Source organism: Nothoprocta perdicaria, unplaced genomic scaffold (genome assembly GCF_003342845.1).
Source record: "Nothoprocta perdicaria isolate Ctin4 unplaced genomic scaffold, notPer1 scaffold_7, whole genome shotgun sequence".
Classification (NCBI taxonomy): domain Eukaryota; kingdom Metazoa; phylum Chordata; class Aves; order Tinamiformes; family Tinamidae; genus Nothoprocta; species Nothoprocta perdicaria.
In genome coordinates, this window is record NW_020455976.1 from 6,823,092 (window position 1) to 6,840,708 (window position 17,617).

The following is a 17,617-nucleotide window of genomic DNA, read 5'->3' on the forward strand; positions in this document are numbered from 1 at the left end:
AAGTAAACCTTATGTACAGTGTGAAACAACTTTGAAATTAGTGGAAATGAAGAGGTAACATGCCAGGACTTTTGAGGAAGTTTAAACTGAGATATAAACTGCTGCAATATGTGCTATCATGAACTTGGATTTGATCCTGTTTGGAAGCTTAGGTTATAATATGCTCCATTTGTAACTCAGCGTGCGTTTTRTTTAGGTTCTTATTCAGCATACATCTAGTTCCACAATAAGCTTAGAATAATAAAACAGACTGGGAGAGGGAGACCTTTTCCTGAAAAAGATGTAATTGTCACAAGGAATGAGTCTGTCCTGTGTTCTGTCCACCCTGATCTGGTGGGAGGATTATGGAATCAAGTGGRGATGTTGACTATTCATTTCTGTTCTTTACAGAAGAGAAAAATGAATATTCCCAATGGTGTTACCATATTGAAAAAGTTAATGGTTTGGGGAAAGGAGGAGGAGATGTTAGACAGGCCTAACCCAGGTGCTGTGTATTAAATGCTAAAATTGATTTGCAGTGAATGAGTTACTGTCAGATAGTTTCCTCAAGTCCCATGTTAATATATGATAACTTCTAGTCTTATTGTGATACATGGTGCAATAGGAGAGTTTTACATTGCCTTTTAGTTGTAATTCCAATTTAACATTACCTGATTTGAAAATTTTGCTGAATGTTGCCCATTCTGTAGGGATTCTCAAATTGTCATCCTGGTCCATCAAGTGAAATGTTTCTTTGTGCTTTTTTTGGAAGAGTTGAGAGAGAGAAGGAACTGAGAATGTGATCGGAAAAGGCTTCTGGCTATCACTACCTTCATTGCTCATTACTATCAAGAGATACTTGATATGATTTAACAAGTAGTTTTAGACCTTYGATAGAATCTAGCTGTGCTGAGTTAGCGTATTCCTCTGTTACAGTGTCTGTAAAAAGAGGATTCAGGTGCTTATAAGGGATATTTTCTTGAAAAATGTTAATGCTGACCGAGAATGAGTGTATGGGATCATTCACAAGGTTGTGTCGTAATCCTTTTGTTTGTTCATGCTTTGTATTTAGTTCCTGAGAACTACTTTCTGGATGTACCACAAAAATTGCTTTAGTAATGCAGCAAGTTCTATTGCTTCAGATACAGGAAGTTTTTGTTCGTTTGTTTTTTAATTTAAACCCTAAAATTCAGTCARCTGTTTGGTCTTATGGAGGGAAAAGGAATGACATGAAGACTCAAGTAAGTTSAATAAGAATCAAAGGTGCTATATTTTAGTGAATAAAGATATTTATTTTTATTTATACAAAAATTTTGAGAATGAGAGGTGTCTAGGTATTTCTGCCTGAAGGCTGATGAGAGATTGTAGCTCCACAGTATGCCTGAGGCTGTGGTATTAAATGGCAATTCTGAAACATGAATTGCAATCTTTGTTTACAGAAACCATTTAGATGGGGGAATTCAGTTCCACAGTCAAAAACAGAGATGAGCAAAGAGCAATCTGTTCTAATCTACTTACTCCTAGTAGTTGGCAAACACTAGAGTAAAATACCAGCTTACTGTAACTTTCCTGGATAATATGTCCTGGAGGAATTAAGTATCTCAAGTAGCTTACTGGCTACAGCATGTTTTTGAGCCCTGTGGGCACCAAAGTGGGTACCTTTACTYGGTCTTTTAGCTTTCTGTTGGGTAGCTGCCTTGGCCTGTGTTGTTTTCCTCACTCTAAACGGCCCCTTTGTAAAGCACTTGAAGCCAGGTGATTCAAATCACCGTGCCATAGCTAGGCGATGCTGCTGGGCGGGCACAATTTTCTGAAAGTCTTAGAAATCAGAAGCTGTGGGACAGCTGAAGTTCTGCAGCACAGTGACGTCTGCACGACTCCGGATAGGAAAGGAGCTTAGATATAGGAGGAAAGCATGTAGCAGATTCAGTGGCTCGTTTCCAAGACGTGGGAAGCCCATKCTGGCAGGGTGAACTGAAGTTGAATCTTCAGGGAAGAAAAATGAAGCCTGTGTGTTTACACTTGGGCAAACAGCTTAAAACATAGTTCATGCCATCACATTGTTTTTCATTAAGGAAAATTCTACAGTAAAATTATTGAAAAAGCTGCTGTACAAAGTGTATCTTAATGCAGTGGTTGTAGGCAACACCAGTCAATGCATCAATGCTGACATGAGCCACGGTATTGTTGAGATCAGTCCTTTTGCTGGACAGTTTAATGGTAGCACCATGTTACCTAAATATCTAATAGTGGACAGAAAAAGATACGTGATTAATAGTCTTTTAGAAGTTTAATAATAGTTGTAATATGATAATATAATAGTTTAATAATAGTTGTAATATGATAATATAATAGTTTAATGATTAAATAACTAAAATATTATAATAGTTTAGAGATTAGGCGAAAGGAGGAGGCAGGGTCACAGGTTAACTCTGATTCATTTTATGATGAATTATCCTAGCAGGAAATGGGTCAAGTGTTGAGACACCATCAATATTTTGCCTTAAAAAGGAATGGGATGCTCATATTCAGTGCACTTACCTTTCTCTCATCACCTAGGAATTTTTATCAACCTTGATGTTGCTCATTCCTCTAAGGTCGGAAGCTGATATTTTGGTAGTTTTCAGATCAAATTTAAGCTTCCCCACTGAAGCTAAAATTTACACTCTGAAAAATGAAATTGCATTCTGGTTCTTCGTCCTTTGTCAGCATTCCGGTTATACTCCAATTGGCACTATTCCCAAGGCAACTTTGGAGCCAGAAGAGTTTGAAACACGTTTTTTATTTTCTGTCTTTATCAGTGACAGCTAATGAAAGAAGGCAGTATCTGAAGGAATTGCATTTTCTTTTCAAAACAAACAAAAATAAAACCAGTTTCCTCCTCCTTTCTAGTTAACACTTACTAAGAATTGAGAGATATTTCAAAACAAGCCTTCCTGCTATGTTTCGATGCATTCCCGCAACAATGTGCCGGTCTGTGATGCTGACAAGTTTGAATTCATTCTGTAATTGCATTCCTTTGTATGCTCTGATTTACTCTTCTTGATGGGGAATTTAAGCTCAACTGGTAGAGTCAGCCTTCAATACTTAAGTAAAGCATTCATTACTTATCAAGAGAGATGGAATTACTGTTTCAGATATGTGGTCCATGAAGACTGTGAAATCTGTTTTGCTTCTTCTTAGAAGAGCTCAAGGTGTTGCCCTATACCATTTAATGTTAGCAAATGCACCTGAGAGGATGCTGTTCATGTCAGCCCTTTTCTTTAGGCACAATTTTGAGGATTTATCAGCACTTAAGTTACATTGCTATTAATAGAAAGTGTGGTCTCTGGCACACTCACAAAATAAAATCCCCATAGGTAAGGCTTAGTATGGAAAGTAACATGTAAACAGTATAAAATCATTTTTAATAGAAATCTGTATTATGAATTAAGAGACAGGTAATGAAGGGTTTTCTGCCCATAGTAGTCTGACTTAGACTCATTTTAATGTCATTTTCATATTTGCATTTTTTTCCTCTGTAAAAGTGTCTTTATCATCACCTTTGATTTCGTTTAAGTATCGCTGTCTGGGATTAAGTCTTGATAAGTCTGATTAATATAATGCCAATTAAATGTGAAGATTTATATCTCATGTTATGAAATACACACTGTAGAATTACGCGGTTCAAATGTTATCTGTTTTTCTGCTCCATTAATTCTTTCTCTYCCCCTTCCCAATTTTTGCAGGACGACATCTACATGTATGGAGGCAAAATTGAAACCAACAATGGGAACGTCACTGATGAGTTGTGGATTTTCAACATACCCAGTCAAGCCTGGAGTACCAGAACTCCCGCAGTGCTTGTACATGGCCAACAATATGCTGTGGAGGGTCACTCAGCACACATAGTAGAGCTGGATAGCAGAGATGTAGTTATGATCATCATTTTTGGATACTCTGCCATATACGGCTATACAAGCATTGTGCAAGAATACTACATCAGTAAGTTTCGTTCRAATTGTTTTTGTCAGGTCCTGATAATTTTAACTGAAGGACACTTTTGGTTTTAGATATGTTTAATATTTGAATAATAGATATGTTTATGTTTGAATAAACACAATTTCATCTTTTTTGCTTACCTATAAATTTTGCAGAACAGCTTTCATGTTAATCATTAGCGTTTCRGGCATGTTTGAGGTGCACTTCCTTTGGATATCCATTATCATGCTTATGAATGTGGGATTCTAATGAATGCAAAGGTGAAACCAGAACTTTCACACGGCAGTTGTGGTTATGATAAAACTTGCCCATTTTTGCCACAGAGTAGATGGAGTAAAAAATATTAAATAGATCAAAAAAGAAAATTAAAATAGAGCATTATGCACATTAGCTACCAAAAGAATCTAGGTRTTTTAAGGCTTTAACTAATAATGCTCTAATATTTTCATTCTGATTTTCAAAGTAATAACTTCAAATTGTCATTTATCTGATTCTGTCTAAAGCAAACAATTGTTGCTATTAGTAGTGAAGAAATATAATTAATGTCAATTTTCATAAATAATTTGCTACAACTGTGAAGAGACCTCCTGCAAACTTGCAAGATTTGGATTATTTTAGATTTTTAGAACTAAATAACCTTCTCACATTCATATAAAACACAAGAAAGCACAAACTATAGTGCTTTATCTCCTACGTAGTAATTCCAAGATCTTGTTTTTGTCGGGGAAAAAGAAAATATGCCTTATGATGAATCCTTAAGAATATTAATATGCCTATTAATTGAAATGCTAATCTTCTCTTGCCTTTTTCATTTTATTTTGCATAAAATTGACCCAGTTTTCTAACAGTTATTTAAAGAATCACAGAATACATGCATATAAAATTCAGGGTAATATTTTTATGTTACAGTATTGGACATCATGAGGTGTTTAATTTTATTTCTTTTTGTATGGATGTATTACTGCATATGTATAGAAACACTATATTTAYGTAGATTTTTGGGATGGGGAAACCCATTCAAACCTTATACTCAGAGCCCTTGTACTTTCTTGGCAACTTAGCTTTGACAGTGTTAAAGTTTGTAACAGTGCAAAACAAGGAAAAAAGGAATGGGAATAGGAAGAAGACGGTCACAATACTTTTTGTTCACGTCGACAAGTTTTGTAAAACATCATGCAACTATTCTTAAAATTCAATATTTAATCTTCTCAAAAAAATGTTTCTCTACGACATTTTAAGCTTAAGGCAAGGGATAAATGACTAGTAACTACATTTAATCTCTGAAGGAATCAAAAAGAAAGAAAATACTAGAAATCTAGTTTTAAAGAGAAAGAAAATGAATAAAGAATAAAGAAAATGAATAAAAAAAGTTATTCTAATATTCTGAGCTTTTTAAATTCTAATATCTATTGAAATATTGAATATCACGTGCTTCTTTGCTAGTGTGGAGAAGAGTACCAAGATTATTCTTCATCATTATTTATTAGATTGCTAGTGAAGAGAGAAGAAAAAAAAATGAGGAGCAGCATATGGTTCCCTGTGCAATGTAAAATTTTCTCTGTCTGTGGAGTATTTTATTGCTGGCTTGATAGAAATGTGCAACTCGTTCCTATTTTAAAACTTCCTTAATATGCTAGAGCTGCACTTGAGAAGGATTAGTAAAAAGGACTGTTATCTACAACTAAGCATATTGAAAAAACAAACAGAAAATCCCTTTCAACCAGTGGCTATAAGCTCTAAGCAGGAGAAAAAACATTTTGCTCTGTGGGTCTAAAATAATCTCAACTGATTGTCTCCATTCTGAGGTAATATTATGAGGGTGGGAAATCTAGTTTTTAGCAGAAAATGTGCTTCATTATTGCATTACTTATAAAATATAGGGTCTTGCAGTGTAAACCCATGAATTTCAGTGAATCTGTGGTGATCATTATTTGCTCGGGCAGTGCTTTGCAGAACGTGCTTTATGAGCTGTGGCTGGGTAATTTTGCAATTGAGAATCCTCATGTTTAACCTCCTGGACTGTCCAGTGTTTCCTTCCCCCAAGTTTGAATGAATCTTATGGCAATTTTTCCTGAATTTTGTGCCACATGCAGCATTTATCTACAGTTTTGCTTGGGTAGGACCATTTTTCACCCTGGAATTCCAGGGTGCACTGGTTAGAACTGAAGGACTAGTTTCTTTGATATTTTAGCCTCTAAATGCAGTAGGTATTGGAGAGGGTGAAAATGGTGCCCTAAACCCCCTAGAAATCACAGCTACAAAGGAAGAGTCATCCAGAAGGGTTTCTGACCTTGCAGAGTCCCTCTTTTATCTGCTTGCTTGAAAACACATACTGCTGTAGCATTTCACATTCTCTGGAGGTTATCACCCATGATGCTTGTAATGAAGAGGATTTTTCAAGTGTTTACCACTTACCTACTGAAACATGTATCTTAAACCATGATCTAATCATGTTTTAATATATGAAAATCTGGTGATAAAGTCTGCTTCAGGTACGACCTGTGTTTCAGTAGCCTTGAGTTAGGAACCACCTAAAAAGGGCTTGTTTGTGGACTCCTTGGTTTTACCCATAGGTGTTGTGCTTTGCAGTTCTTTTGACAAAATGTGTTTATCTAACGTGTGCATCATCCAAAAATTTCTTTGATGTTGTCAGATGAGTGAAGAAAGTGATTTGTGATGAAGGCAAATAAGTGGTAGAAAAATCAGACGTGATCTGCAGCCAGACTTTCCCCTTGTGAAAGCTGGGGGATTCATTTCTGCTCCAGAGGCATCGTGGCTGTTGCAAGAGCAAAGGAGCTTCCCCGTGTCCTTTCTTGCTATACTCAGAGTTATGGCTTTGAGTAACCAATAAATCTTGATATGGGAATTATGTGAATTGTTTTACTAACCTGGACCATAAAGCTTTTCTGGGTTACTCCCCAGGGAAATTTATTTCCCTTTAGGCTAGCAATACCTTATAAACCTGAAAATCTCAATGTGAGTCTGAAGGTGAATATAATATTAGTATTGTTTTAGTTGAAGTTTCAAAAAGCCTTCATAGAGGATTCTGTGTTTATAAATACAAATATTAAGAAAATCTTCGCATACTTTTTTATTTTTAGAAACACTTATATATATTTATCTCAAAAAGCTATTTTATTTGTTCTCTTTCCACTGATGAAAGRTAAAATAAGTGCCAAATTAAGTAGTCCTTGATTTGGCCTTCTAAGTTTTGTGCAAAGAAACAAGCTAAAAAAGAAAAAGTACATTTTAGTCTTATTTGTTATTTCCTTTATTTTGCTACTGGAAGTATTACAACTTGACCTGTGATTAACTTGATATGACCAAAAGCATAGAAAGGATCAGCGTGGCTATTGAGATTAGTACATTTTTTTTCATGTGAACAGCATATTTAGTGATTTGAATAATAGATGAAGTTTGATCTTAAAACATTTTTTTTTGTTTATTCGTTTAGCAGCATCGCTGGAAAGTATTTTCAGGATTTGTAATCTTAACAGCTAGGCATTCTGTAAATCTTAACCTCCTTTTATCAGTGGCTAATTTATATCTCTATGTGTTCCAAATGATATATCGTTGTGGTATATGCAGCTGATCTCCCTTCCTGGCATTTATTCTTTTTGCATATGTTTATAGATACCAACCTTCCTTTTTGYTATACTAATTAAGGTAACCTTGCCTATTCCTCTCATTATAATAGTTCACCTCTGCACCTCTTCCACAGTGAGTTCATCTTTCTTGAACATGGATGCTCAAGAAATGCCTGTGATATTTCAGGTGTGATTTCACTAGTGTCTGTCTAAATAACTATAATTCTACATTATTGGGAACACCTCACTTGAGATGTACTAAGATGACCTCTGCAATACAACCATGAAAATGTCATTAATGGCTCATTAATGGCTGAGAGACCTTCTCCAAAGAAGTGGTGCACCTACTTACTATTCTCAGTCCTTGCTRACCTATGAGCTTCTATTTTACGGAAGTTCATAATCATTGTGCTAATAGTTGTGCACAATAACTTGCACAATATCAATACGTTATTATTGAATCTTGATCAGTCTTTTCAGTAGGTAGGTTCATCCAAGGCACTCTGTATTATTATCTTGCTGCTTCTGTGAATTGATGGTGCCTAAATTTATATCCTTGTCACATCTCAAATTTGTGAAAGTGCTTACAAAATGCAATTGTTCTGGTACCTGATCCTTAGTCCCGGCACCTTTCAGTATTGCTCATTGCTGCTTCTTTATCTGTGCCCAAATGACCTTCAATTATTGGGGTTACTAATTTCCCATAGTGACGTTATATTTGAGGCCAGAGAGTTGAGACATTGTATGCTGTCTTGTACAATTGCTTTTAGGCAATTGTACATTGTTACTTTGGTTACTTGGTACATTGTTCTGTAAAGTATTCTGTTATTTAAACATATTTATTTTTACTTTTCTACACTTTGTTCTTAACCTTTGCATATTTCTGAGGCCAGCTTGTTTGGTATTTGTTCAGATCATCTCTTTCCTCCTGTTCTTTTGTGTGAGCACTATGCCTTCAGTAATATCTTGCAGTATTTGTTTAAAATGCTTCCTACTGGCAGACTTTATAATCCTAAGTTGTCTAGACTTCTCCAGGAAATTGCTTGACTGATCAACAATGTCATATTTATTGTTAAGATTTAAATTACASGTGAAAAATACAAGCAAGTTGAGGTGATTTTGTTTTCTGTGGTTTTTCAAAATGAGTTTGACCGTATTTGTATGTTCTCGATTAGATTTATGAGATTTAAACATGGAGAGTTATGGGTGGAGAAACATGTTTGTAGTAGAGCTATTTCCATTATAAAGTGGAAAGTTGGAATAGTAATCAGTCAATTGTAGGCTAATTTGTCTCAAGTTGTTGACTTTGCAGAGCTTTACATGACTGATTTCATTAAAGTTCATGTAATCTCAGAAGAGAAAGAGTAGGATGTCTCTGGGTAGGGGCAAGTTATGTAAGTATGTCCAAGAATATTGGAATTTACTTAAAGTATTCAGTTTGTTGCTTAATGAAGACTCAGCAATGAATAGTTAAAAAGAAGACTCAATGAATAGTTAAATAAAAGGGATCGTGTGCATAAAAGTCTTTACATTCAGACAGAGATCCTACAGAAACTGCCCTTTTTTGTTCCGAATATTTCAAAATTCAAGATGATGGAGAAATGCAAAAGGGAAAAAAATTGCATGTTTATATTGCAGGTTTCAGTGTCAAAGTTTAGGTAGTTTAACAATTTTAGAAATAGAAACTGTAATATTCCTTCTCACATTTATTTTAGAGATGTCTATAGACCTCTTTTCTCAAATGTTAGTTATCCATAGCATATTTTTTTTTTATTATACAGGAAGGAACAGCCTTCCTCTATTTCAGAACAAGTCATATAACATARTGTAATACGCGATTTTACCTTAAAAATATTCTAAGTACTGTGTGAAGTACAAATGCAAGGTATACTTTGCAGACAAATAGTTTTTTTCCCTGATGGGCATAGCTGGCAGTCTGATCAATATTTAGAAAGATATCAACAGACTTCTCACGAGCCCTCTTACCCAAATTGTAAATTTTGGATGGACTARCACACAGTTCATGCCTCTTTCCTGGGAAGACGGAGAAAACTGGAAATTTGCAGTCAATAAGCAATGAAAAATCACTTAACCTAGATACATTTTATTCTTCAGTATGAGTAGTTATTGTGATTAGCATTATTTAGTGCCTCTTTATAGCTATTAATGCTGCTAATAATGGATGTAAAAAGTGGATTTAACTATAAGCTCTAAATGAGGTCCTATCGAATTTATCCTTGTGGAGATTTCAGCAAGTGGTATATTTGCAGTTAAAATGTATTGAACAATCACTGGAAAATGGTTTTAGTGTAATAACTTTAATAGTTTACCAGCAAAATTTCTTTCTCCAGTGTATATTTTCAGCCATCTGAGGCTATATGTTTTGGTGAGATCACAGCTTGTAGCAGGTCTGTTTCTGCCTTACTACTGCAAATGGTTCAGTCACAATTGTGCAGAGTGACCGTCTGTCCCTCAAGAGGGACAGAGTTAAGGTGGAGTGAAAATCATCCTAACTGCTCATTTTCTATTTACCAAAATATTTTAGGGGTGTTTTGGGGTGTGTGTTGAATTTTGGAGGAATTTGACATACTGTCTGATACCTGTAGATCTTTGGTAACATTGCATTTACGATTTAATTAAGAATAACAGGTAGTAAACTAGTAGTGTTATCCAGTTGCAGATATTTTGATATGTTGTTGTAAAATTATGATTTAAAGGTAGTCCCTCATTATCGGTGTATTTAGGATTGCAGCAATATTGACATATTTTGCATGTACTTCTAGTTTTATGTCTTGGCAATGTTAAGACTCTATATCTGTCTTATCCATCTATTCCAGGGTCTAATTCTTGGCTAGTTCCTGAAACCAAAGGAGCAATTGTGCAAGGTGGATACGGTCATACTAGCGTCTATGATGAATTGACAAAATCTGTCTATGTCCATGGTGGATACAAAGCACTGCCTGGCAATAAATATGGATTGGTGGATGATCTTTACAGATATGAAGTTAATACTAGGACATGGTAAGTAGGGTTTGTAATGTAGGGAACTAAGAAAAAGAGCAAAAATGGAGAGGTATTTGTCACAGGGGAAGAAAACGTAAGGAAAAGTTGCCAGTGAAGTCGCACAGACAGCTCCATGCTCTTTGCAGGTTGCAGAACAGTGCATATTCTGCAACATGATAGAAAAATGGTGAGTTTGGCACGAGCCAGCTGATTCACAGAGCTGCCTACTGAAGGAYTGGCAAGGAAGAAGCTTGTTGCATGTTGTAAAAATTAAGAAAAGATTCTCTTATAACCACTATAAAAAAAAAAAAAGTGTTTCCACATGCTCTGATTATATTGCTGATATCCTACTGTGTATGCAAATACATATAAATAAGTCCTAAAATCTTAGAACTCTGGAAAGATGTTTTCACAAAGCTGTGTGGGGAAAAAAAAAAAAAAAAAAGCCTTTTGCTTTTGGTACAGGGATGCTTTCTTATTCATATAATGTATATAAATAACATATAAATATTTGTCAATTCTGTGTTCCTCAAGTTAACTGTAATATGTGAATGTCAAGTGTTATATATACAAAATGACTTAATTTTTCTTGCCTTAGAGATGTTCTGAGACACATCTCTTAGAACTCTTTATTTTTTGCAGTTTAGTACTTGCCGTGAGCACTAATGACCTAACTTTACGTACCCAAGACTTGTTCTCAGGTCAGATTGTTGGAAATGAATGATTTTGATTTCACTGAGAGTCTTTTGAATGCTAGAGGCTCGTGGCTGTTCACATCAYGGATAGATAAAAAGATGGAATCTTTTTATTCCTTTTTATCTATTTTTAAATGGTTAGAATCATCATGCTCAGTTGTTATCCCTACCAGTAGCTTTTTTGCATTTTTTTTTATTCTGGGAATAAAATGATATTACATCTTTTGAAGGACATGGTTAATGGTTAATAAATTAGAGTATTATTATTGGTTTAATAACCAATAGTGACTGTATATAACTGYTTATATTAGTGTGGCACCTTGCATCATGTAGAGAACTCTTATTTTGTCTTCATTTCAAGATTATTCTGACAGTAGTTGTTGTAATGTGGGAGTGAAAACTAGCTGAGGCAAATACACTGCTTACACAGAATTATGATAATAAGATGTCATCACTCTGTATGGCATTTCAGGCCTTTAGTGAGCAAGACAACTGTTTGCAGAGAGCCGCTGCTCTGCTAGAGCAGCCCTTTGCAAAGCTGTCTACAGGAGTTTTAGCTAAATGATTCACGTTGGAAAATTTACAGAAGGCTGCTCTCTCCCTCGGTAAGGTATGTTTGCCATGATGAAATCAGGTCCGTATTTTRTTCTTGTCACGAGCTCCATATCAGTTTGGTATTAGACAGATGGAGTACAAATCTACTACTGTTGGGCCCAGGTCATTGCCCTGCTGCAAACAGACCTTGGAAGCCACCGCGAATGAAAAAGGACCAAAGATGAAGGATGCGCTGATGTAATTAGGGATTTGTTCTTTAAAGTTAAAAGCTGGATGTTTGAATCTGGGTGTCCAAGTGAAAATGTTTCTCCTTTCCAAAACCTTGATGGGATAAGCATTCTTATAGCACTCTAAAATTCTTCAGTATACTTTTCCAGAGGAAAAAAAAAAAAAAAAATAGAGTTACATAATGCACAGAGGATTTTGTGTAATTTTCTTTAACTTTGCATACGTTCAATTTCTTATGAAAAATATAAACCTCATTTATTTTACTTTGAAAAATGATAAAATTAATAATCTGAGAAACAATCAAAATATATCATATCGTATTTAATGAATGCTTGTTTTAGCATAGTGTTTTCCTTGTCTTATTTTTTCCTTTTATTAAATTCTTCAGGTATTTATGACCGTATTCTGGTACATATCAATTTACTCCTATGTTTTGCAGGACTATTTTGAAAGAGAGTGGTTTTGCAAGGTATCTTCATTCAGCCGTCTTAATCAACGGTGCTATGCTCATTTTTGGTGGAAACACTCACAATGATACTTCTCTCAGTAACGGTGCAAAGTGTTTTTCTGCTGATTTTCTTGCATATGATATAGGTAGGTATTTTTTATGGTATTTTTCTTCATTGCGTTTTTAAATGTATTTAACTGTATCTTTGAATACAATTATTTTGTATTTAAATTTAATGTTGCATTCTCAAGCCATGGTGATGTGCTCCTTAAAAGCCTTTCTCACAAAAATTTTAACAAGGTGTAAGTTTTTTAGATTAATTAAATTCAGGCTTTTATTCTATAATAGTTTGAAGATCTARATTTGTGGTACAAGGTATACTGGATAAATTTGGGAGTCTTGATCACTTTTCTGTGTTCCTTATGCTGTCCTATAACATGAATAGTGCATATATTACTAAATAAATTGCAGTGGTCAGTGCATTTTAGTGTTATGAAAAACTTATTGAACAGAGAACCTAGCAGCTGTTATCTCCAAGAGTGAATTTATTTATTTATTTTTTCTTCTGAAACTCTATACAGTATTAAAGAACCTTGAATTTTGGGGGGCAGAAGGAGAAGTAAGATTTTCTTCTATTCTGAATATAAATYTGTCATATTATTTTTCTTTTCTTCGCCGTTGTCAGCTTTTAATTATGCAATATTTCACCCTTTTCATTAAGCCTAGTTGATTTGCTTGGATCTAGTCACTGGCTTGACCGAAAGCTGGTGAAATATTAATTCTCTATCTTCACTTACTATTTCTGATTTCTGGTTCCAGGATAGAAATTAGGAATGTTACACTAATTTGCTGACTTGGTTGCTTGTTTCTGTTATCAACCTATGTTTTTAAATGTCACGATAACCCATGATTCTTGTCCTCAAGATGACAATGTGTAAAACTTCGAATGGAGAACTAAGCTTTGTCTCAGAGCAACTCGGGTCAAGTAACTACTTTGCTGTGATTATTTTTATAACTGATAAATGGCTAAGAATTATTTTTTCTTCTGGAATCCCTGTGTTCATACTGTCTATCATTCAGAAACTGATGTTTGCTGCCATGCACTAGTCTCTGCTGTGGCTTTGCTTATAGTGCTTAGATAGAGGCAAAAAAAATGGGTATAAATATGCCTTATGCATTGGAAAAGATAAGTAAATACATTTTTGGGGTAAGTAAGGACAGAAGTGCTTATCCCTTTCTGTTAATAGTTTTAACGTGATGAAAATGTTTTCAGTTTATTATTCCCCTCTTATTGTTGAAAATTTTGTTCTTTGCTTGTATTACTTATTTTTCATTCCTTCGYTATCATGTTCTATCATTGCTGTGCATTCATGTTACTGTTCTTAGTGTTTCCTGTTTTTTAACTTCCCTTGCTCCCTCAGCCTTTTCAATTGAATCCTGCCTAACGTATTGAATTTGTGGAGGGTTTTCCCTTATCTAAATCACCCCTGTGATGCAGAGCTGCCCTATGCTGAAGAGCTGAAGCATCTGCTTTCAGAGTGGGGCTTACAGACATTACATTTTTCTGTCTGGCCTGCCTTTCTCCTCTTTCCCTCTCATTTTTTTAATGCAGATGAGAACAGATTAGTCTCCTTCTGGCTCTGCTTCCTTCCTTATCTATCCTATTATCCCCTCTCGGGTCATCTTTTAAAATTGCGCTTCTCCCTGCTTCCTTTCCCCTGACTTTCTGTCAGGGTTTATTCGCCACTGCAAGATAGTGAATCGTGGCCCGGTGTTTTTATCCGAGGGCCCGGATGGGGGCTGAGCTGTCGGGAGGGAGCGGAGGGCCCAGGGTGAGCAGAGAGGCCTGTGGTTACGYGCCCGGAGCTTCCTCTCCTGCTCTCACCACAAACAGCTTTTCCCCTTCCCTGGAGCTCCTGGCCCTTATTTTATGTATAGATTGCAAATACAACCACTCGAGTTGTAGCTGAGCCAAAGAGCTGATCCACTTGTCCCGGGAACTAAGAAATGGGAATGTATCTGGGCCGCCTGGGCCTGCGTGCGGAATGGCTCCTGGATCCGCTTTTGGCTCGGGTTTATCAGCTGCCTGCAGTTGTGCAGGAGGGCAGGATACGACCCTTTCTGCAGCGGCGGCAATTGGCTCTTTATGGCTTTGGGTGTCAAGACCAACTGCTTTGCGTTTGCTCTCAGAAGCAAATGGCACATTTAATATGTGGAGCAAACGTGCTATTTCTTGCCAGTTTGACTGAGCATCTGAATGAAGCGTTCTCACAGCAGCTGTAATTTTTCGCGTGTGTTGTGCTCTGTAGCTCCTTGTAAGGATCTGATAGTGCAAGCTGTTATTTTGCTCTTGTTTCACCTGAGGAGCAGTGGTTATGAATCCTGGGATCTGAATAAGTGCAACTTTCAGACCTTCTCGTCACAGGAATGCATTATTCTACTACATGAAAATGATTTACAGTAGTTTGTTTTGTTTGTGATGCAAGTGTATTTCTTTATTTAATGAATTACAAATTCTACACATAAAGTATTATATTTTCCTGCAAGTTGCATTTTGCATGCCTTAATTTGATGAAGTGCAAAACTCCCCAGATGTAGTAATTCATTTTTAAGAATTTTTATAAAGATTAATTTGATAGAAATTTAATTACAGTATTATTTTCTTGAACAAATTAAATGTACAGTCTCTCAGCACACATCAGATACAAGCATACTTTTTCAGATAATAATAAATACTTCTTTTATTAAGAAGGAGATGATTATGGCATGGGTATCTGCAGAATTTTGTTTACCTTATTCGCATCCTGAGGTTTCGGGAAGTGCTTGGAAGACAAAACTTACTGTGTTATCAGTATCATGTTTCCTAGATAGGTTGCAAATGATGGAGGGTAGTGCTCTGTCTTGTAAAAAATGGGTGCTGTCTGGAAACAAGCTGAACCGTGGAGATAGAGCCTATGCTGTTTATGCTCCAGTTGGGTCATAGAGTATTGTTGATTATATCTTTTATTATATGTGACATAGTTTTATGAATAGTTTGCTTTAGATTTTTTATTACCTCCAAAACCAGCGGTTTTATATTCATCTGTAACAGAGAGGAACCTCTACGAATAGCTGTTAAGTTTACCTGTCTAAGGTTTGCTTTTAATATAAATTGGTAGTTTTGTCCCCTCCCTCTAGCAGGGAGACCAGACACAGGTATTTCCACCATGCAACTTATTTTGCCTGTCTTAGGATAGGTTCCCCYCACCTCTGCAGTGCCATCGCTGTCCAGGTAATGAACTGACTTTTAAATGACTAAACGTAGSTGTGGTGAACCAAGAAAGAACTTAATTTGATGCATAAGTTTTAAGCTTTTAAAGTTTAAAGCTTTAAAACTTGCCACATGCAAATATGTTTATTACAAGTGAAGACTGAGAAATCTGGAGAGGTTATACAAATTGTTAAGTTACCCTATTTTCATAATTCGTAATTATTTGGTATATATACTTAAATAAGCACAGTGATGTAATGAGAAGTCTGCAGCATAACATTGTCCATAGAAACATGTCCATTGCTATGATTTTGAAGCGTCTTAAGACAGCAAATCCGAAAATACATTTCTGCTCTCTGGAAAAATACTTTCTTTTATCTGGTCTGCTGGAAGTTTTATTGGTTGCTGTCTAGGTGTGCTACTATGGGGTTTGATTATTTCAAATCAATAAAACTCAAAGAGGAACTGGTGGACAAAGGACTTACAGTTCTTAAAGATCTAAAATCTTAGTTAAGTATGGCAGAAAAAGGCAACTGTGCCAAAATCACACGCRTAAATGCTTGTACAGAATTGCTAAAATGGAGATTCTGGAATGCTTCATATTAAGTGGAAGTCCTGATGTAACTTTTGTCTCAAAAAAACTTTGTGGAAGGAAGATAACTGGTGATATCAGGGTACCAAAAGTAAAATAATCAGGTGGCTGGCACTACTAAAGGAGACGTTTTATCTTAAGATTGAGTTATGAAGATAGATAAATGTGTTATCCACAGATGTATCATGAAATACACTTGAATTGAAATTCTGCGGCTAACTGGAGAGTGAATAATGTTAAGATTATGTTGCTGATCACAGGATCAGGGTGATGACAGGAGTTGTTATGGGAGTTGAAGARGGCTGTGAATGCAGAGAGCACTGTCATAACGGGATCCTTCTGCTGGAGTCCTCTCTGCTTTAGAAATGTCATGGTAGTACATGAGATAAAGCTTAAGCTTTTAGTGATAATAGCTTCTTGGAGCGCCTGCTCAGCAAACCCATMCAAACCCGTGTGCTTTCCTTTTCTCTTTCAGCTTGTGATGAATGGAAGATTTTACCAAAACCTAATCTGCATAGAGATGTCAACAGATTTGGTCACACTGCTGTTGTCAGTAATGGGTAAATGAAGCCTATTTTAAATTTTCCTGACCATTTTTCTGAACCAAAAGGAAAAAACAAAAAACAAAAAAACCTCACTCATGGTAACAGTTATACCTCCATGAAGTGTGCCTAAATGATGTACAACAGATATAATTTATTGATATGAAAAATAGTGGTTAGTAGTAGCTTCTTACAGGTCTTAAATCATCAATACAGCTAATCATCAATGTGCTGTGTGCTGTGAAATGTGCTCAGAAGCTTTTTTTTTTTTTATATGAACCTTTTAGCATATTTTTCTTTGTCTTATGACCTACAGTGAATTAGAAATTCTTTGGTCCTTGCTTTTGTGTAATGGCTAGAATCTTCTTGCAACATTTAATTCATTGTTTTTCTACAAGCCTAAAATTGGGAAAAAAAAAATCTTACCGAATTTTCTATAATGGGAAAAAGTAAGATTTTGAAGATGATTATCAACAGTTTACAGGAAAAAAACATCTGCCAGCATCAGATTAGATTAGATATTGCTTATCTGCTATAAAATATATTTTCGTRAAACTTGAGAGTTCAGTAAAATGTAATCTGGAAACAGAATATAGAGTGGAAATGGAGTTTGCTGGACCTAATGGCTAAACTCTGCTTCCCATGCCTACCAACAAGAGAGAAAATTGGCTACCAATCATCATCTTTTTCATGTGAAAGGTGTGGGAAACTGAAATCAGATTAAAAAAAAAAAAAAAAAAAAAAGGTGGTTTGCATA

At 35.6% G+C, this 17,617-nt stretch overlaps 1 protein-coding gene across 1 annotated transcript in view; it reads left to right on the forward strand.

Annotated features, from left to right (window-relative positions):
• ATRNL1 (attractin like 1) overlaps positions 1 to 17,617 on the forward strand; it is a 406,499-nt gene that overhangs the window by 57,431 nt on the left and 331,451 nt on the right. Inside the window, exons 9-12 of the mRNA XM_026050694.1 lie at positions 3,708 to 3,963; positions 10,385 to 10,568; positions 12,468 to 12,622; positions 16,794 to 16,878. Of these exons, the coding sequence (XP_025906479.1) occupies positions 3,708 to 3,963; positions 10,385 to 10,568; positions 12,468 to 12,622; positions 16,794 to 16,878 (680 nt within the window). The remainder of the gene's footprint in view (positions 1 to 3,707; positions 3,964 to 10,384; positions 10,569 to 12,467; positions 12,623 to 16,793; positions 16,879 to 17,617) is intronic.